This window comes from Lachancea lanzarotensis, scaffold LALA0S09 (assembly GCF_000938715.1).
Source record: "Lachancea lanzarotensis genome assembly LALA0, scaffold LALA0S09, whole genome shotgun sequence".
Lineage (NCBI taxonomy): Eukaryota > Fungi > Ascomycota > Saccharomycetes > Saccharomycetales > Saccharomycetaceae > Lachancea > Lachancea lanzarotensis.
Window position 1 is genome coordinate 282364 of NW_019212887.1, and position 20758 is coordinate 303121.

The 20758-nt window shown below is 45.0% G+C and overlaps 10 protein-coding genes across 10 annotated transcripts; 5 read left to right on the plus strand and 5 right to left on the minus strand.

The window, feature by feature from the left end:
• Window positions 1-878: 878 nt before the first annotated feature.
• TEC1 (LALA0S09e03158g1_1) lies at window positions 879-2306 on the plus strand (the record flags this gene model as incomplete). Its single annotated transcript, XM_022770715.1, has 1 exon — window positions 879-2306. The coding sequence occupies one exon, from the start codon at window positions 879-881 to the stop codon at window positions 2304-2306; it is 1428 nt and encodes a 475-aa protein (XP_022630028.1).
• A 1281-nt stretch (window positions 2307-3587) lies between these two features.
• MIS1 (LALA0S09e03180g1_1) lies at window positions 3588-6515 on the plus strand (the record flags this gene model as incomplete). The annotated part of the gene is made up of 1 exon (XM_022770716.1): window positions 3588-6515. The coding sequence occupies one exon, from the start codon at window positions 3588-3590 to the stop codon at window positions 6513-6515; it is 2928 nt and encodes a 975-aa protein (XP_022630029.1).
• A 300-nt stretch (window positions 6516-6815) lies between these two features.
• Window positions 6816-7711, minus strand: LALA0_S09e03202g (LALA0S09e03202g1_1; the record flags this gene model as incomplete). The annotated part of the gene is made up of 2 exons (XM_022770717.1): window positions 6816-7383; window positions 7710-7711. Coding segments are annotated over 2 exons (570 nt in total).
• Window positions 7712-8227: 516 nt separating this feature from the next.
• LALA0_S09e03224g (LALA0S09e03224g1_1) lies at window positions 8228-8566 on the plus strand (the record flags this gene model as incomplete). Its single annotated transcript, XM_022770718.1, has 1 exon — window positions 8228-8566. The coding sequence occupies one exon, from the start codon at window positions 8228-8230 to the stop codon at window positions 8564-8566; it is 339 nt and encodes a 112-aa protein (XP_022630031.1).
• Window positions 8567-9004: 438 nt separating this feature from the next.
• On the minus strand, window positions 9005-10312 carry LALA0_S09e03246g (LALA0S09e03246g1_1; the record flags this gene model as incomplete). Its single annotated transcript, XM_022770719.1, has 1 exon — window positions 9005-10312. The coding sequence occupies one exon, from the start codon at window positions 10310-10312 to the stop codon at window positions 9005-9007; it is 1308 nt and encodes a 435-aa protein (XP_022630032.1).
• Window positions 10313-12114: 1802 nt separating this feature from the next.
• Window positions 12115-12402, plus strand: LALA0_S09e03268g (LALA0S09e03268g1_1; the record flags this gene model as incomplete). The annotated part of the gene is made up of 1 exon (XM_022770720.1): window positions 12115-12402. The coding sequence occupies one exon, from the start codon at window positions 12115-12117 to the stop codon at window positions 12400-12402; it is 288 nt and encodes a 95-aa protein (XP_022630033.1).
• Window positions 12403-12471: 69 nt separating this feature from the next.
• LALA0_S09e03290g (LALA0S09e03290g1_1) lies at window positions 12472-15126 on the minus strand (the record flags this gene model as incomplete). Its single annotated transcript, XM_022770723.1, has 1 exon — window positions 12472-15126. One exon carries the CDS (start codon window positions 15124-15126, stop codon window positions 12472-12474), a length of 2655 nt encoding a protein of 884 aa, XP_022630034.1.
• Window positions 15127-16698: 1572 nt separating this feature from the next.
• On the plus strand, window positions 16699-17613 carry PET9 (LALA0S09e03312g1_1; the record flags this gene model as incomplete). Its single annotated transcript, XM_022770724.1, has 1 exon — window positions 16699-17613. One exon carries the CDS (start codon window positions 16699-16701, stop codon window positions 17611-17613), a length of 915 nt encoding a protein of 304 aa, XP_022630035.1.
• A 325-nt stretch (window positions 17614-17938) lies between these two features.
• Window positions 17939-18976, minus strand: SHE1 (LALA0S09e03334g1_1; the record flags this gene model as incomplete). The annotated part of the gene is made up of 1 exon (XM_022770725.1): window positions 17939-18976. One exon carries the CDS (start codon window positions 18974-18976, stop codon window positions 17939-17941), a length of 1038 nt encoding a protein of 345 aa, XP_022630036.1.
• Window positions 18977-19334: 358 nt separating this feature from the next.
• On the minus strand, window positions 19335-20192 carry HEK2 (LALA0S09e03356g1_1; the record flags this gene model as incomplete). Its single annotated transcript, XM_022770726.1, has 1 exon — window positions 19335-20192. The coding sequence occupies one exon, from the start codon at window positions 20190-20192 to the stop codon at window positions 19335-19337; it is 858 nt and encodes a 285-aa protein (XP_022630037.1).
• Window positions 20193-20758: the final 566 nt, after the last annotated feature.

Consider the following 20758-nt stretch of genomic DNA (forward strand, 5'->3'; position numbering starts at 1 on the left):
CCAATAGAGGTATATATTACGTAATATCCCGAACTCGTACTCGAGTACCAAACACCCAGACACCAGCTTACGTCATTTCCACCCTTTTCCCTTGCTCCGCCCAAAAATCTGAAACACGTTCGCTGCACGGCCCGGTGTTTCACATATGCAGATGTGAAACATCCCGCTCCACGAGTCGACATCGACGCGCACCAGCCTTTATTGAACTACAGGACTTTGCTTGCCATCACTACTAGTATTATACAGCTGCATGTAGTATAAGCAGTAGTAGCAGTAAGAGTAGCGGTAGTGGCTCTACAGTAACGGTGGTCTAGAATACTCGGCTGGCAAGGCTAGTTCGTTTACCAAGCCGCTGTGAATGTCTATAGTTCTTAGTGAACAGCTTAACGTAGTGTAATGGCGCCAGACGGGATCGAACCGGATCCGGCGGGCAGCAGTCCCAGATCAAACGGTTTGCTCAAGGCGGGGCCCGACAGAGAAAAATTACACACGCAAGAAGGCCAGTGTAGGAACTCGACAGATAAATGCTGTGGGCAGCGTAAGAATGGTGCATATATATAGATGGGTGAATTTGTAATTTCGCGTTATGTGCGAGAGAGAAAACCCAGGGAGAGAGAGAGAGAGAGAGAGATAGAGAGAGAAGGGCAGGAGAAGAGGAAAACGAAAGACAAAGACTACCGAGCAGACTTACAGAGTAGACTTACAGAGTAGACATTCGAGTGGTTTGTTCAAGATAACCCTCAAGATACATTCCAAGTCTGTTCCTTGTGCTGGTGTGCCCTCATTGCGCTACTTACACACACAATATGGACAACAACGAGGAATCGGTTCCAAACCGCTCTACACGGATATTCGACGTGTACGTAAGCGGAACGGATATGCCAGAACACGTCATCGACATCATGGAGTACGAAGAAGACGAGGCCACGCGACATTCACGTGGTGTCGCGGGTGTTTGGGACAACAACGACGACGAAGACGATGACGATGACGATGACGAGGATGACGATGGTTGTCGCGAAGATCCCAATAACGACACCGGCACAACACTCGTGAACACGGGACTCGGAGAGGCTATGCCCTTGCACAATGTCGCTAATGCGATCGCGCGGCACGGCAGCCGTGTGGCGCCCCGTTTCGCATCCCAGCTACCCGTGGCGGCAACGGCGCCACCACCATCCGTCCAACACACCATTGTGCCGTCTTCGTCCTCGTCGTCGTCTGCTGCGTCGTCAGCAGCGCTGGCCAGCACCGACATTTGGTCGGTGTCCGTGGAAAATGCTTTTCTGGCCGCTCTGCGCATCATCCCGAAAAAAGGCACGGCCAAGATCAAACTCAAGGAACGCAATTACGGCCGCAACGAGCTCATCTCACTCTATATCCACCACAATCTGGGCGAGTACCGTGCCAAAAAACAAATCTCATCGCATATCCAGGTATGGAAGAAGTCCATCCTTAACAAACTGCAGAATGGATCTGCAGTCACTCCGTACGAGACCGAGCTGCTACAACTCATCGAGGATGGCGCCGCACAGAGCCCAGAAAACGAGCGTATCTTCCACACAGTATTCATGGAAATCCTAGAAGACGTCAGCAACGGCCCCATACCGCTGCGATCGTACGGCGACTCCTCGGTGTCCAGTGCTGCTTCCAATGCATCGTCGTCTTCGCCGTCCCAAAACGCTGTTGTTGGCATGAACATGGCATCAGAACGTCTACAGACAATGATGAATGCTCCCACGACGGCCCGTGACAGTCATATTATTTCTCCAGGTCACGTGACGGGATATGGCATTTTGCGGAATGTTGATGGTAGTGGGCATACCATGAGTGCGAACAGCACCGGCATGCGAACCTCGACGGTTTCGGAGGCCATAACTCCGCTGGAATACGCCCGCAGAGTTTATGGCAATTCTCGCTCTTACAAGTGCGTGCCTGTCAATATGCACGACTACACGTATCAGCATACTCCGGGATCAGCATCTCCGGAGGAAACCGTCAACCAACAAACGATTCTCGCTGCGCAGGAAGTTGCTGCTCGACAACGCCAGCTTATTGACACCATGTACACGGGACAACCGCAGCTGTATGGTCCACCTCCTACTTCTGCAGATATCGAGTCAGAGCAGGTGGACTTCCCACGCTACGATCTGCCTTCGTTTGTTCCTTCTACAGCGGCAAGACCACCCGATCAAGCATACGCCGGACTACAAGGAAATTCCCTGCGGCGTCCAAACGATGATCGGCACTCCAGAGCGCCCAGAAATGCCATTGGGAGCGATGACAGCCCAGATAGCGGTTCTTAGGGCGACAAGATCTAACCAGAAAATGGTCAGAAAATGGCGTTAAAAGGAGAGAAAGAAAGACCAGATAGAAGCATATCATGCGGCGTTGTTCAGATGTTGTGAAATTGTAAAATTTGCATAGGTAATGAATGTTATATATAGATTTACTGCACAGGCATAATTGAAATTTTGATGATTATTAAAGAGAACAATGTTAGTCAAAAGAGGTGTGCTGGGGTCTGGAAGGTTGAACAAAGACCCTGGATTACCTTGACAGAACGCTTCAGACTACATCATCATATACGAATATCGAAATTGTCCAATTTATCTTATATATAAGGTAATGCATGAATGTGTCAATGCTAACACCCGAAGGTTTCCCTTCCGTTTGACAATTGCAAAGCGTCGAACATTGTAGTCTCTTGCAATGTTATCAATTCTTGAGCTTTAGGGAGATGCTCTGTGAGCAAAAAGATCGCGCGCGAAATTGAACTGCTGTTCATGAAATGCATGATAATCCCGGCCCTGATGCCGCTACGTTTTGATACAAATGAGGCGTAAATGAAGCGTAAATGAAGACCCAGGGAAGTTGTTAAGCGTTAAGATTCATCCAAAAAACCAGGAAATACATTCTTACCATATTTTTGCGGGATAGTCGCATATTTATTACCCCACAAAACACCAATTTTGCATGAAATGTCCACAAAACACCAATTTGGCACTCCTTTCACGCATCGGTGAAACCTGCTGTTCCAATCACTAGGTTTCAGAACTATAGAGGCCTCACCGGACAACAACCAAGAGTCTCAACTTGATGTCAAGTGACGTTATTCCGGCCATTTTTTTGATATTCTGAATCGATGGGAACTTTACTCCGATCAGCCAAGCTTGACAAAAAATGACCTCTCCAAATCCTGCGAACGATGAAAAGCCATGTTCGACCTCATTTTGCCGTTCACAAGTCTATCAATGAACACACTGGCCAATTCCCCGAGGTACCTCAGATTTTGGGATACTTCAAAGGACCATCCTTGTGATAAGATAAGACTCATCAAGACACATCTCTGCTTAAGTGCCAATCATTAGATCATTGACTCAGACTCCCTCAACTCATCTTCCAGCACAATATAAGTAAGGTTTTTGACTCGATGCCAGTGCACCACGTGATGTTAAATTAAAGCATCAAAACTTTCCCACTGGAGACCGAGACCTATATTAGACGCTCGATAGGCATGTCGAAAGAATAACTTAGAAAGCCATACTTACCCGTTCAAAGAAGCGCTTTGTTTCACGGTAGTTTCAATGTTATCGCGTGCTTTCAAACGAGGCTCTTTGAGACGTCTTTACGATCCTCGTTTTAGATCAATTACAGTGCTATCGCTGAACACATCGAAAACACCTTTACAGTCCTTTTATCACACTCTTTCTGGTACCAAAATTGCTAAAACCATCAGAGATGAGGCGTTCCAAAGAATTGAACAGATTCGAAGCGAGATTCCTGCTTTCAAGCCCACATTAAAGATATTACAAATTGGCGCTAGACCCGATTCTTCCGCATACGTTCGCATGAAGCTAAAAGCGTCAAAAGAAAGCGGGGTTCATTGTGACGTGGAAAAATTGCGCGAAGACATTTCAGAAGCGGAATTGCTAAACATAATTGAAGCTGTCAACCAAAACGATGCCGTTCATGGTCTTTTGATCCAACTGCCGTTACCCAAACATCTCGACGAAACCAAGATCACTAACTCTGTAGTGCCCTCAAAAGATGTGGACGGCTTCCATCGGTACAATGCCGGAGAGCTGTCCAAGAAAGGAGGTGAGCCACTGTTTATCCCGTGCACCCCAAACGGATGCATTAGGCTACTAAAAGAGGCTGGTCTTGACATAAGAGGCAAAAATGCGGTCGTGTTGGGCCGTTCCGACATTGTAGGTACTCCTGTTTCATCATTGTTGAAAAATTTGGATGCTACAGTCACTGTTTGTCATAGCCGCACCGCCAACCTGCCTCAAATCCTTTCTCAGGCGGATATTGTAGTAGCTGCTCTAGGCAGAGCCAACTACGTTAAAGGTGAATGGCTAAAGAATGGCGCTGTTGTTATCGACGTTGGTATCAACTATATCCCAGACTCATCCAAAAAATCTGGTCAGAAATTGGTCGGCGACGTTGACTTTGAATCTGCCAAGGAGAAAGCATCTTTCATCACACCTGTCCCTGGCGGAGTTGGCCCTATGACTGTCGCGATGCTGGTTCAAAATGTACTACTTGCTGCGGAACGACAACTTTCAGAGGCTAATAAGATGCCAACCATTTCGCCGTTACCGCTGAAACTCCTTGACCCCGTGCCTTCCGATATCGCCATTTCAAGGGCACAAAAACCTAAACCTATAAGCACGGTAGCTGCTGAACTGGGAATCCATACTAATGAACTCGAACTATTTGGTCATTACAAGGCTAAAGTTGCTCCATCTATCATCGACCGACTAGATAATCGCGAAAATGGTAAATACGTCTTGGTCGCTGGTATAACTCCAACACCATTGGGGGAAGGTAAGTCCACCACAACAATGGGTATAGTGCAAGCTTTAACGGCCCATTTAGGAAAGGCCTCAGTTGCTAACGTACGTCAACCTTCAATGGGTCCTACGTTTGGTGTAAAGGGTGGTGCTGCAGGTGGTGGGTATGCTCAAGTTATTCCAATGGATGAATTCAACATGCATCTCACAGGTGACATTCATGCTATCTCTGCTGCTAACAATCTGCTAGCTGCTGCGATAGATACGCGTATGTTTCATGAGTCCACCCAGAAGAAGGATACAACCTTTTACAACAGATTGGTGCCCAAAAAGAAGGGAAGTCGCACTTTCACAGAGTCTATGTTAAAGCGCCTCGAAAAGCTTGCTATCTCAAAGAGCAATCCTGATGACTTGACAACAGAAGAAATAAGCAAGTTTGCTCGTTTGAATATTGACCCTGACACTATCACCATCAAAAGAGTTGTCGATGTCAATGACCGTATGCTACGTCAAGTCACAGTTGGCCAAGCTGCAACTGAAAAAGGACTCACAAGGTCAACTGGTTTCGATATCACAGTTGCTTCAGAACTTATGGCTATCCTTGCTCTGTCGAGGGACTTGAAAGACATGAGACGGAGAGTCGGTAATATGGTCGTAGCTGCGAACAAAGCCGGTGAACCTATAACGGCCGAAGATGTTGGCTGTGCTGGTGCCGTTACTGCGCTGTTGAAAGATGCTATCAAGCCAAATCTCATGCAGTCTTTGGAAGGTACCCCAGTCATGGTACACGCAGGTCCTTTTGCCAATATTTCAATTGGTGCATCCTCTGTTATTGCGGATAGAGTTGCATTGAAGTTGATGGGTAGGCCAAAAAACAGTGCTGCCGACGTTGAAAGCGGATATGTGGTAACCGAGGCTGGTTTTGATTTCACTATGGGTGGGGAGCGTTTTTTCAACATCAAGTGTCGTTCTTCTGGTCTTACTCCAGATACCGTCGTACTGGTTGCGACAGTAAGGGCTTTGAAATTACATGGTGGTGCTCCAGATGTTAAACCTGGACAATCTCTGCCTGCCGAGTACACACAAGAGAATGTTGATCTCGTCGCTAAAGGTGCTGCGAATTTATGCAAACAAATTTCTAATGCCAAGCAGTTTGGAGTCCCTGTTGTTGTCGCTATTAACAAGTTTGAGTCCGACACAGATGCTGAGGTTGAAACAATTCAGAAAGCAGCAAAAGAAGCTGGCGCCTACGATGCGGTTGCTACCAATCATTGGGCAGAAGGTGGTAAAGGTGCTGTTGAACTTGCGAAGGCTGTTGTCAAGGCCAGTAAACAACCTACCGATTTCAAGTTCTTGTACGACACTGAGCAATCTGTCGAACAAAAGCTGTCTGCAATCGTACAAAAGATGTACGGTGGTGCTGAAGTAGAGATCTCTCCTCTAGCTCAGCGTAAAATCGACATGTACAAACAGCAAGGGTTCGCTAACTTGCCGATTTGCATTGCCAAGACACAGTACTCTTTATCACACGATCCCTCGTTAAAGAATGTTCCTACTGGCTTCAAGTTTCCCATACGAGACGTGAGAGCGTCTATTGGTGCTGGTTACCTGTATGCATTGGCTGCTGAAATTCAAACGATTCCAGGATTGTCGACCTACGCAGGTTACATGAATGTCGAAGTGGACGAAGACGGAGAGATCGAGGGTCTGTTCTGAAGTACATACGCCTTTCATAGATTGTAAACTAAACCACCCATTGCAAGGCTGGGTTAAGATTGATTTTAGTGTTCTCAGGACATTTCACCGAGATAAACCGGTTGGTCTGTACTAAAAAAGATTTGGATACAGAAAATGATAGTCTAAGGACAGAACAACCTTTTCCACTGATTCAGAAATGCTAGAGAAGTCCTTTAAATTAATAAGGAGAAACGCAAGCTTGCATGGGTTTATAAGTGGGAGGAAGATATGAATTAAAACTTAAGTGTGGGGCATTTTATTGCGAGTGTTAAAAGCTATTTAAGCATCTTCCTTCAACAAAGCTTCTCTCTTCTCGTTGACTCTCTGGGCTCTTCTCTCACGAGCGGCTCTGTTTCTCAATCTTCTGGCGTCGGCCTCTTCCTTCAAAGCCTTCTCACGTTGAGCATCGGCCTTGGCTTGGATGATGTGTTCAACAAGGGCTCTCTTGTGCTTGAAAGTGTTACCCTTGGCAGCCTTGTACAAAGAGTGGTATAGATGCTTGTCGATCTTACCAGCGTCACGGTACTTGCTCAAAAGTCTTCTCAAAACACGCAATCTTCTGATCCAGACAACTTGGGATGGCAAACGGGCTTCTTTGGTACCCTTTCTCTTACCGTAACCGCCGTGACGACCGTTTCTCTTGGATTCAGCCATCATTCTAGTTCTGGATCTAGAGTGCATTCTGGTTGGCTTGGTAACAATGGTACCGTTCTTGACCAACTTTCTGATGGCATTTCTGGAGTTGGCTTGAGCGATCTCAGAGGACTCAGATGGGTCCATCCAGATCTTTCTCTTACCGACACCGGTAACAGAAGCGGCAAGTCTCTTTTGAGTACGTAGGTTAGCCCTGTAGCGATGAAGAAGTTAGTAAAATGGTTGGCCCGTAAATGTGGGAATTATTCAAGTTAGGCCCAAAAAGCGGTCGTTGCAACATCAAAAAACGAGACATTGATCTATTTCCCTCCCGCACGGTGGTTGTCAACAATTCTTCTGCAACGAGTTACTTCAGAAGCATACGTTTCGTTTCACATTTCGGATATTTGGAAGAAACTTGCTGCGTTTCTCGTCTATCAGCAGTCGTATCAAGCCGCTTGGAAATCCATTCTTCTACGCCGAACTGCATACGCTCTTGTCCATCACATCAAACATCCCATATAGCCTTCTATCACATACATTTTGTCTTTGGTTTCCACTGCACGAATCGAACGAGATGCTGAAATTCAAGATTGCTAAATTATTAACCCACCTCTGCCGTTTCTTTCAATAAGTGTTTGTGGCTAGAGTCACTAGGCTCCGCAGGCTGGAAGGGCTCTGTCTAGCCAGTGGGGGCCGACTCTTCCAGCTACTCTGCTCAGCTCATAGGGAGCCCCTGCCTAAAGCTGTGTGGTGCGTCCGTCTGGAGGGGCAGTCTCCAGCAATGAAAGACTCATAAGATGCGAGGGACGCAAATGAAAAATGTTTCAGATTTTTTAAAGTTCCAGCGAAATAATATTTCACAACTTGATGGATGTACGGATGCTGTTTCAGATGTGACTGCTATGTCACATGCCTTTTCTTTCAATGTCGCTTCAGACGGTCATCGGTTTGGGTCAAAAATTTTACCAGCTCATCTCATCGCATCGCATCTCATCTCATCGCATCTCATCGCTAACTCGAAGTAACACCAAAACTCCCTCAAAACCACTCAGATCATGGCTAAATCACTACGTGCCAAGTCGCATTTGAAAGCGAAATCCATAAAGCGTAAAAATGTGTTTCAAGTAGACGCTGACGCGCGTGCAAGCCGCATTGCAGACAAGATGAAAGAAGATCTGATAAAACAGCGACTAGAGGAACTGAAACGTAAGAACGCAAGTTTGAAAACCGATGAAGACGCTAAGAAAGCACTGGAGATCGCCCAGATGGAACAGGAAGGCCAGACATCCAAGCCGGTCAGCACCTCCGGCTGGAGAGATGCTAACCACCACCTCTACAAGCGCAACAAAAAACTGAACAAGAACCGCAAGAAGGGTTCCTTCACCAAATTTTGAAACCGGAAAAGAAAAGAACCCCGCTGGGCGGCATTGGGGGGACGGCCTGGAGAATAGTAAGGGTGTTAGAAGTGATAATTGCGCTCGAGGATCACTTTACGCTTCGACCACGCTCTTTCTTTGTCGTGCCCAATTTTATGTACATTAGCTCGAATTCTTCCCATCTTGGATTCTGATAAACTCACAATGTGGTCCAAACTTGCTTGTTGACATGGTGGAAATTATCGTTAGTCCATGGCGTAAGAACAGATATTCTCTCCGCATCGAGGATTCACAGTAACTTCAATAATACTCTATACGTATCAAATCAATAACGTACTTTACAGGGCCTGTCGTTTCCATCATCAAGTCTAAAAAAAAAATTACAATTACTACACAAGTTCCTAGCATCATACCTCACACTAAATGTCCGTTATTAGCACACCCTGACACACCATATCACATCACGAAAGCGGATCCTGCAAACCCTGTTGGATGTTCGAAACCTAAATCAAAATTGTCCGTTACACCTGTGTCTTTTAACCCATTTTTCCCCCCACCCTGGTTCCTTTTCTGTTTGGCCCTGGCCCTTCTTTCTCTTCTCAACCGACTTTGCATCATATAATAAGTGGCCCTTCTTATTATGGTTTCAAGCACCGGTTTATCATACTCCGGATACGTTTGGATAACGCGCCGATGCAATTGATCCAGCAATTGCGTACGATATTCCTTAGAAGTATCACGTACCCACGTCTTATACCCAAGCGGGTAGTGAAGTTCGCGCTCAAAAATGTTCAAAATGAATCGCTCGCGGCGCAAAGCTTCCTCTGCGGAGTTGAGATTCAAAACTTCTGCTAATCCCTGGGCTGACAATCTCGAGTCAGAGACCCTTCGGTTGTTCGGCACGCCGCCATTAGCATAAAAGCCCTGAGGCGTATGCGGGGGTAGACCGCTAGAAGATGATTCACTAGAGGCGAAATATCGCTTCTGGAAAGGAATTGAATTCTGTCGGTCCCCATCGCTATCATTTGCTTCTTCATTCACGAAATCATTATCTCGCCCGTAACTTGTAGCGGATTTTCCAGTAGTTTTGGAATCCTCACCTATGGGTTCGCAGTAACCGCTCCCTGAGTGGTCTGCGTCACCCGTTTCCCACTCGTGTCCCCCAGAGTAAGGAAATACTGAGGATATATGTGGATAGTAGTTATTCATTGAGCTTTTCGGTATCGCAGGATGCTGAATCGTTTCTGAGTTACTAAAATCACCAATACCTGGAGAGCCATGTTGAAAAGATGCGCGGCCGTTTTCCGAGGGCATAGAATATACAGCCTCGCGGTTCGTGTGGACCGGCCATTGTGAATAGGAGTTCCAATTGGGCATTATAGGACCGTTGTGAAGCTCTTGAACGTGACCAAAATTTGAAGGACTTTCCAATCCAGTAGCGTAGATATCCGCAGGGTTATACAGCGAGCTGGGGGAATTAGTTGTAAAGGCAAATCTTTGGGCGGTATACGGCTTCTCATACGGAACAGGAATCCTGCTGGCTGTTGCCATTGGATAATGGAGGTTTAATTGCGATTCCATGGGTTCTACACGCTCAGCCATATCATGTGGGGAAACCTCAGCTTGCAATGGTGGCAGGTCAGAATTATCGTTTACGATAGTCGACGAAGGGGTCAGTACACTTGGACCGGAAAATGCTCTTTTATGACGAAAAGATGGCCTTGGCTCAAAATCCGGGGAATCATCGAACCCCATAGAAATCATTGTTTATGGCTTGCGTCAATTCTTGAGAGTTTAAAGTTGCCGTGGTGATGAAATTCGTCACGAGTAACTACTGATGACACTGGAAAGCGAAAATCACCAAAAAATAAGGGTTTATTTACTGGACGAACTCGGGGGTATCAAATGGATGGTGAAAACCCTAGCCAATACCCAACGCTCTCAACAGCTGAAACGACCGTTCGATACCTAAAAATCACAAACAACGGGGAGGGTCTCTAAAGAGAATTCTTCAATTTTATCGAGAAATGTTCCAAAACTCCCCAATTTTATCGATGTGCGCCACAAAATATCCTCAAACGCAGGAGAATATACGATCTCCAATACACTGGAATACCGCTGGTTTCTATTTTTTTGGTCTGGATCCCTAGCACTGACAGATGAGAGAACTTTGTCAATAAACCAGCTTTTTCAAAGCTCTCAAAGTTCTTCTTTTTGTTATACCACCCCAGGTGTCGCCGCTCAAGAGGAAATCAGTGCCAAAAACTGAATAAACAGGCCAAAATGAGTGATAAATGTGTTACTTGATATAATTTCGGGGAGCGTGGAGCTGTTGACGGAGTGACTTTATTTATAGTGGGAAATCTGGAGAAGAGTCACCCGGCTTGGCATTAATTACCAGGCTCCCTGGAGAGTGGACACCCGGTATCATATGACTCTGGAGACAGCGAGACGAGTGAACTTGAGAGGGCAAGACCGGAGATATGGGCAGATAGCATTGTATCTTGGAAATTTGCTTGGCATTCTGACTTGTGGGGGATCCAGGTAGCGCTGATGCGGAAGAAACTCTGCGATTGGGAGAAGACAAGCATTCAAGAAAGGAGACCATATTTTTCTAGGATCTTTGCCCTGGACGAAGGCTATGAATGGGATTTTCAAACGTCTCGCACGCGACACTTGACCCGCTCGATGGTAATGTTGTAGCTTCTTTTTTTTTTTTTTTAGTTTCGTGCACGTAACGAATGGAGGTCTTGGGCTTTACAAGCATTTCAACTTGTTACGGAAGTGTTGATGCTTTGGAGTGAGAGCATTGAGGAGAGAAAGGCAGAATCTCGAGCTCTGATGACAGTATATTGCGAAAATGATATGCGGAATTGTGGGGGTAGGCGGAGGGGAGTTTTCACCCCGCTGCCTTGAAAAGTGCGTTTTTCCAGGGTCTTGAGTTTGGTGAGAACGAAAGAACATTTGGAGACTGCGAACTTCTGCAGTAAGAGTAATCGCTTGCTGGCTGTTAATTGCAACTAAAGTCCATCTTCTTTTGTTGAAGTTATAGCCCATATAGGCATCACGTGACATTCTTTATTTTTCCAGTAAGTTCAACGCATAAGCCAGTTGAGATAAAGTGAGCACCAAGTGCAATCGATGTACTAGCACGCAAAAGTGGATTGCCACATACTGGCTTGTTCGCCTGTTCGCCACCCGGGCGTAGTTAAACGGCCTATTTTCAGGCCGTCCCAAACACGTTCGTGGTAGTGCGTTTCCCACTCGTCCTTGGCGTTGTCCACCATTTCAGACAAAAATTCCACCGCTTTTGCCGGATCGAATCAAGAGTGTCGGTTGTTGATCCAAGTTGTCCACCATTCAAAGTGCCTACCGCCCTTGTATCATTTTATCCAAACACGACATCTCAAGGGTCTCATATACTACGAAGTGCCGAAGCTTCCCTGAGCAAAAACCCTTTGAAGGCCATACATATGGCATAAAATAAAATAGTTCCCTGCTTCTACACCCCCATCGTCTTACAGTAAACTGCATCAAGACAATTCTCAGTCCAAAGCATCGAAAACATGTCTTTTGTACCCATCGTTTGTGGGAAGAAAGATTGGGACAAGCAATACGACCAGTCCACTCAGTACAGCTCGCTTTATTGTCCCAACTGCCACAATTTTAACGTACATCCGGTCAAAAGAAGGGAATTCATATCTATTTGGTTCATCCCTGTCTTCCCAATTTTCATAGGTAAGCAGCTTGTTTGTCCCACATGCAACTGGCGCCAGGATTTCAAGAACGATGAGCAGCTGCAAAAAGTCGTGCGTGAGCAACAAAACATACGACAAGGGAAAACAGGCGGTTGATAATCGTAATGTTGATGAGCTCAGGCTTATGTAAAAGAAGGCTTCCACACTCTTAAGTACTGTGTAGCCTCAAAAACGGAAAATAGATGTTTTGTCCAACGATGGATCCTCCGTGCGGAAAAACTGGTCAAGAAAGTCTGTATCCGGCAGCAATTCGAAAGGAATTTCTCCCGTGGAAATGCCTTGGAATGGGAGATTGCACACGTCTGCCAATGGAGGTGCAAATGATGGTGTAAAATTGACGTCGGGCGCAGTCTGTTCGAGATTCTTGTCATTCAAAGCTCTACTCTGGTCACCGAGCCAGGTGTCAATTTTCCTTGAAGGACTACTTTCTGAAATATCGTTCGTCGCGTTAGGGGCTTCAGCTGTAGGTTTCAAATTGTTTCTTTTTTCATCTATCGCGCGCAGCTGCGCAAGTATTTCGTTGGGTTGAGTGGTTAGTACGGCTTGAAGTGCTTTTAATTCACTTATAATAACCTCATCTTTGATACGCATAGTATGATCATTCGTTTGGGCTCGGTAAGTTATAGAGCCTAGCTTCATCAAACTCAACGCCATAAATGAAACACCAGTCCATTTCAACGAATACGCGTTTCTTTGTCGTTTTGCTGTTTTGACCATCAAAAGCGTTGAGTCGTAAAGCAGTAGCAAATCTTCCCTTCTGGATTTAGGTTCTTCAATGCAGCGATAAAAAAGATTCAAAAATCCGCTCAAAAACGCATACAGTGTATTACCGCAGAAGGATATGTTTGGGTTGGTCGGAGTTACAACTAGGCTAGCAATTTTTACCATCATTCTAGCCGCGTACGTGCATTTTTCGTCATTTCCAAGATCCCTTGATCCCGGATGCGGACAGTCCGATTGAGTCTGCCATGGAATCCGGCTAAGCACGCAATTCGTGTATAGAAGGTTCAAATAATACTCCATATGCATGGTGATAATTTTCATCTTCACAGTAGCGGGCGGTGCGTCAACAAAAGACCAGGGTGCATTCGTTTTGGATCGTTCTGGCATTGAATTCAATAGATTGTCAAGTTCTTTCAAATTTTCAATTTGATCCGATGGCCTCATAAAAGGAGGAAGCATCGCTACCCATTCGTCGAGCTCTAAATTCAATTTTCGTGCTAGCACCGATCTGCGTTCGTAATCATTTTCTTCCAACGCTTTGCATGTTAATAGATAGCGATAGCATTTCCTTGAATGCCGAGCAAGATGCAACTCATAGAATTTTAAAGCAAAATTGAGATCTTGCCTCGAGTCCGAGCAAAACCCTGCTAAAGCAGGTCGCAACTCTGACAAAGACTGCTTCAATTCATCACCCGATGAGCTGTTTCTCACAACCAGCGCGTCACCTTGTCGCTGAGCATGAATATATTGGTAAAAGTCCCAGTCCTCTAATGAATTCGTATCTCCATCGTGGATAGACGAGGGCTTGCCAGTACGGGTGGACAGATAAATGTCGAATCGGTAAAGGTTCATCCAAAGAACATGACGTTTTAGTGCTTCTGTAGCATCAGGTATCTTAAGGTAGGCCTCTCTCAGATGCAGGCTCATTTCCTGAGCCAGCCGCACCGCGGTCGACAGCAGCAGGTAGGCCAACTGGGGGGTTGGAGAGTTTTCAATTTGCCAGCAAAATAGCATAACACCCTTTATATATACAAGTGCGTCACCAAAATAAGCCAAACTTGTTTGTTGATAAAGCCGCAGAGTTTTGAGCATCATTTGGGTCTGTATCATTGTCCATTTTGTGCTGTCGAGATTATTGATATGACAGATTTGGCATTGAATCGTAGAACCAATGAGTAAAATAGTGTCGACAAGAAAAAGCTCAGAGACGTTGAGGCTTCGGGGTGAGCTTTCGAATTTCTTCTTTATTGGCGGAATTTCGTAGGCCACCTCGACAGGCGATACTGGAATAGCATGGGTAATAAAATTTTGGAAAAGTACTTCACATGCTTCTGGTTCTGGGAAATCGTAGGTGTCGATTATACCCGTTTTTTCAAAACAGGCATTAAAGGCAGTAAAATTGTTGCTACAAAGTACTGCTCGTACTTGCAAAACAGTCCCCAGGATATCAGGACCTCCCATAAGCTTATCGTGCACCCATTGGACGCCCTTGCGGGTGAACATCGAAAAAGCAGAATACGCACCTAAATACGTGGCCCTCGCAGTTGGATGAACATATTTTTCCTCGTTGTCGATAATGTGGATTGATGGGGAGTCCCCGGAGTTATAAGTGGTATTTTCTGCTGCTGCTGCCTCATCTTGATCCAATTGAGTGCGAAGAAGTTCGATTGGTTGTTTTCGACCTGAGTGAGGCCGGTAACGGAAATCCTGTTCAATCTTTGAATCCTCGAACTCTTCAGATTCTCTATCGCTGCTTTCACCGGAATCGGAGTCACTATAATCCATTTGGGCTGATTGCATGGTGGAGCCTGGAGTTGCGGTTTTGTCGGCATTGTCGTTGGGCGTGCAAGCCTCGTCTCTGATCTGAGAGAGAATATTTTCCAGTTTCGACAAACGTTCAGATAGATCCACAAGAATTTTCCGATTTGATACTCGTGTTGGTGGTTTCAAGCGTTTTTTCGCCACATGGGAATAGGTACATGAACAGGACGACTTTACGCAATTGAAGCAGGGTTCATCTCCATCACATTTTATCTTTTTCGCGCGGCATGCATCGCATGCTTTAGATACTCTTCTGCGAAGCTGGTCATCATTCATCGAACACGCTTAGGATTTCGAGTTCTTGGTACCGTAAAGTGTTGGGTGATGGTGTTGAAAGCCGGGTGCTTTTAAGCCATTATCCCAAATCAAATTATCGCTATTAAGTTGTAATTTAGTTCCCAGATGGTCATTAAGGTAGTCGTAGTGTACGAGAGGGGTGTGTCAAGCTATAACGCACTATTTTGTATGGGATCGGGAGCTGTCATGGAACATCAGTTGATAGTCCATTGCTATGCGGTAGAACCAGTCGAGCTGGCGGAAGTTGAATGGGACCAGGAATGAGGATAAAATATAAAGGGTGTCATGTGCATTTTCAGTACTCTAGGAAAACGAGGAGGCTTTGAACCATAATTTGTTGCGAATCTGTGTCCCTTGCTCTCTTATTTAGCCAATACGACATGTGAAACAGATTATTTTCATCAAATGACTCCCCAATAAGGCCACATCGAACGAAATAGCCGCCTACCCCGCAAAACGAACTTTTTCGGCTCACCGTGTTCAAACTGTGTGGGCAGATACAGAAAGCTTATCTAGAGGAACGTATTGTTGTCATGAATTGTCCCACAATCAGGTGGATGGGAGAGCAGTTTTTTTGACAAAAATGGTGGAACTCGATCTGTAACATCGGGAACGTTCTTTCACGGATTCAGTATCCCCAGGGTCTTTTCAAAGAGATTCAGAGACTGCTAGTCTTCTGACACCATTCAATAAGTGCTTGAAACACACGAAGAACACAGCTGATTTCTCAACTTAAGGTGTTTTCTCTTGTGGATGTGGGTTTATTGATTTTCATATAAGCTGAATGGAAGTCAATTTTTAAAGTTTATTAGATGTGTTACATTCGAAGAAGATACTTGGAGCTGGGCCAGACCACTGTAGAAATCGTCTTATGGGAACAATTTGAGGCTTCAAAGACTGCTGCAAACTGGATTCCCATTGCACCATTACTCAAAATCTCTTATGCTAAAAATGAAGTTGGTCACTGTATACGAGCAATGTGATTTACATTCTGGAATTTCTCACTTGCGTGAATACAACCACAATCACATATCCAGAGAAACCGCGCTTTATGTTAACACACGGCTGTTTCCTCTAGCGTAACGTATTCTCCAGACCCTATATCTATACAAGCGTTATAACAATTAAAAGTGACACATGCGTACATAATGACATAAATCACCCGCCACATCTGACAACAATGTAAGGACTCTGCAACGAAGAGACATCCCACAAGAATTCTCAATTATTCAATCGCTACAGGTTTCTTCTCCTCTTTCGTATTGATCGGTTCGGATTTCTCGCTGTCACTTGCCAGGTCACATGCCTCTATCTCTCTCTATCTCTGGACTCCTGGCCAATCAGATCGCTCTATTACCGTCTCTTGTTACCCGGCCCTTATTGACAGCTCAAAATTTTCGTCTTTTTCTCGGATTCCCCGGTATAGATCAAAAAGTGTATAAAAGAAGAGCGAAATTGTGGTGGTGAAGTAGATACTTGAAAGTTTTTGTATTTTAGATAGTTTCCCCGTCAGATATCTTCACACAGATCTCTTCAACCGATACCTCAAAAATGGCTGAAACTAAGAAGCAATCTAACTTTGCCGTTGACTTCCTTATGGGTGGTGTGTCCGCCGCTGTCTCCAAGACCGCTGCTGCTCCTATCGAGAGAGTCAAGCTTTTGATCCAAAACCAAGATGAAATGATCAAGCAGGGCTCTTTGGACAGACGTTACACCGGTATCGGTGAATGTTTCAAGAGAACCGCTACCAACGAAGGTATCGCTTCTTTCTGGAGAGGTAACACCGCCAATGTTATCCGTTACTTCCCAACACAGGCTTTGAACTTTGCCTTCAAGGACAAGATCAAGGCTATGTTCGGTTTCAAGAAGGAGGAAGGCTATGTTAAGTGGTTTGCCGGTAACTTGGCCTCCGGTGGTGCTGCTGGTGGTTTGTCGCTAATGTTCGTCTACTCTTTGGACTACGCCAGAACCAGATTGGCTGCCGACTCCAAGGGCGCTAAGAAGGGCGGTGAGCGTCAATTCAACGGTCTAGTCGACGTCTACAAGAAGACTTTGGCTTCCGACGGTATTGCCGGTTTGTACAGAGGTTTCTTGCCATCTGTTGTTGGTATTGTTGTCTACAGAGGTTTGTACTTTGGTGGTTACGACTCCCTAAAGCCTTTGTTGTTGACTGGTTCTTTGGAAGGTTCTTTCTTGGCCTCTTTCCTATTGGGTTGGGCTGTCACCACCGGTGCTTCCACTGCTTCTTACCCATTGGACACTGTTAGAAGAAGAATGATGATGACCTCTGGTCAAGCCGTTAAGTACAAGGGTGCTTTCGATGCTTTCACCAAGATTGTCGCCGCTGAAGGTGTCGCTTCTTTGTTCAAGGGTTGCGGTGCCAACATTCTAAGAGGTGTTGCCGGAGCTGGTGTTATTTCCATGTACGACCAGTTGCAAATGATCTTGTTCGGTAAGAAGTTCTAAACTTGTTTTTTACCAAAACAAAAATTGCCATGAGCTACTTTTAACCTACCTACTCGGTAAAAAGGGCTCCTTGTACAAGAGCATAAACTCACACCATAACGGAGGGAAATGAAATTTTGTAAGTAATACTATTCTTGGATATCGTAAATAGTTTTTGATTAATTCAAGACTTTCTAAACATTTTATAAATTCTATGTTTATTTTTAACTTAGACCCATTGCTGGATAAAGGAAGGTTACTTTGTTAATATTCTTGGTTATCATTTTATTGATGATTTATAAACTCATGTAGTTCCCAAATGTGTCAATTTACTGTCCTCCGATTTTTACCTCCATATTGGTTTAACCTGTGTTGTACTTGTGCTCTTGGGAAGCCTGGTATTAGTACTATTTCTTGTCTCAGCTGACAATGTATAACTTGATTTCGATTTCGACATCGTTGTTTTTCGCGGACTTTCTTCCTGTCGCAGATTCCTCATTGTCTGCGATGCACGAATCGTAGAAGTTTTCTTTGGCGGCACCGCGGGGCCTTTCGTCGCACCAGCATTTGAAAGAGTTTGACTCGAATTAGATCTTGATACTGTACTTTGTTCGTAAAGACGGCGGAAAACTGAAGACGGAGCCACAACAGGTGGGGAAGGATGTGGTTGTGATAAAGTAGGTTGATTTGTGGTGGCTCCTTTTCTAAAAGATGACACTGACTTGTTGGCATTGTCTGGTTTTTTCAGCTTTGAGAAAATGGCTCCAGGCTTTGTCTCTCGGCTGATAGAAGTGAATGTGGGTTTTGCAAATGTCGCATGCGACTCAAAACTTGGTCTGTTAATAGGATTTAGAGGTGTATTTCGTACGCTGTTGATCTTGGCTTGATTGTTACGCGGCGTTTGGCTATTGTTTCGAACCCGGAGCCTTCGTATTCTTCTTGTGATGTCAGAAACCGGGCTGTGAACGAAAACATCGCTGTCACGACGCCTACCATCCAGGTCTCGCATTCGTTTGCTTGAGTTTTGAGTTACACCGTCAGATTCGCGTTTCGGTGTGGCCGGTACCGCCACGTTTTCCTTGAAGTTCAGATCAGTACTGTTCGGATCATTTGGTTGCAATGTTGTATCGTTTGTCGAGGCCTTTTTCGCAGCATAATGATCATCGATGGAGTCCATGGTATCAAAGTTTATACGGTGCGTGGATTGAAAGCGATCTCGCCCTCGATGCTCGTCGTGTTCCCCAGAATTGTGTATTTTTGAGATAGAATTGCATGCTTTAAAATTGGCTCGATAATCCAGTTCAGATAGCACCGAGTTACCCAAACGTTGTGAAACCCCCAGATCACTTATGACCTGGTTGTGGTAGCCCATTTCAGCGTTCATGACCAGGTCCAATTGACCCCCGTACTCTTTGTTTACCTTAAGAGATGTGATTTCTCGATGAGCTTGGACAGTTCAAATTTCCCTACCAGAGCATAGTAATTCATCATATACGGGTAAGGTAGTAAGTAGTACTGTAACTCACGATTCTGCTATAGTATTACAATAGGTAACTAAAAGTATTGACAGAGCTTATGAAAATGCGATTCTGGGGATAATTTAGGCAGTTTGACTCATGATGCGTTAAAACACACTAAACATCTGGTGAAGCGCCACTACTACAGTGCGAATATTAAGTCGCACAAGCCAACCAAAAAAAAATTAGTCTTTTCTTGACAAACTCTCTGTCTCTAATCTTGCTTCATTCTTTCTCCTCACGCCTCTGCTTCTCAGTCTCGAGATTCTTGAGTAGCATGGTTTCTGCCAATTTAACGCTGTTTTGATTATTGCCGGTGATCGTAAAAATACGGCTGTTGTCCTCGTTGGGCTCGTCGCTCACTATGACCTTGGTCTTGGTATATTTGCGCAGACTGGAAACACGGTTTCCGCCGCGTCCCAGTAGTGCACCGACAAACTCGACAGGTATAGCCACGTCTTTGGTGACAGAGCCCTCTTCTTGGCTCTTGGTATGTGGATAATACTGTTTTTCATTTGTAGGCTTCGTTTCGCGAGCCAAGATATCGCTTATGTCGAGCAGACACGCCGCAATGGATCCTGGGAAGCCTTGAATTTCGACTATCCGGTCTTGTGAATCGGGAAGGAAATTTTTCGATGCCACGACCTTAACGCCGTGTTTTTCGATCAGCGATTTTATACGCGACCCTTGTGCTCCGATAATCGACGAGACCTGCGAGTTCGACACGATCAGTCTTAAATTCCCAATTCTTTTTGAAGACTCCGGATCCTGGATCTCCGTTGCAGTTGGAACGGGTAAAATGAAGTTTAGGGGCTTGTAGGAGTGTTCCTCGGGCAGCCCGTCTTCTTCGTTGAGGATCTCCACTACGTCGCTGACAGCACTGGAAGCAGCTTGTGCGGAACCGGTACAGCTTAGAATTCTGTCTGAGCATCCTCTTTCGTGCGGAGATATCCCAATTTTGACGTTGTTAGACTCTCTAATTTTTTGAATGCTGACTCCTTGGGAGCCAATGACGCGTGCAGCCTCCTTAAGAGATACCAAGACGCGGAGCGTGGTAAGTTCTGGGGTTTCAAAATCTGCCATTGCCTTGATTTCTGTTCAGTTTGGGATATAGTTAGAGCGAAACGATTTTTGTTATACATTAAGAGAGAGAGAGGGTCATATTAAAAGAGTCACTGTGGACGAGATATATACTTAAGAAGTTTAAAGATCCTTATTTAAAAGAGACTAGGCCAGTGATGAATGTAGCGTAGCATTATAGCTTGAAAAGTCTTCACTAACGGCGGAGAACCTGATCAGTTACTCTTCTTGTGTACAGAGCGTCATATATATTATAACATCCCTATGATCACGTGATATAGTGACAGAACAGAGTAACGAAATATTCAAGAGACTTTGAATGACTACGATAGTTACTGGTTCTCTAATGAAAACATTTGTCTGGCTAGCACTGGTTTTATAGTGGTCCGAATTATTGTTATTGCACCCATATACGGTTTAGAATTTGTCACCTTTATCGACAATTAATGGTTCCCAAAACTATGTAAAAGAATACTGCAATCCACTCATAGGGCGCCCGCGAAAAAACCTTACCAGTGGATATATAAATTGAGAATGCTAAACTTCTTTCCGTAGAATACATTGCCAGA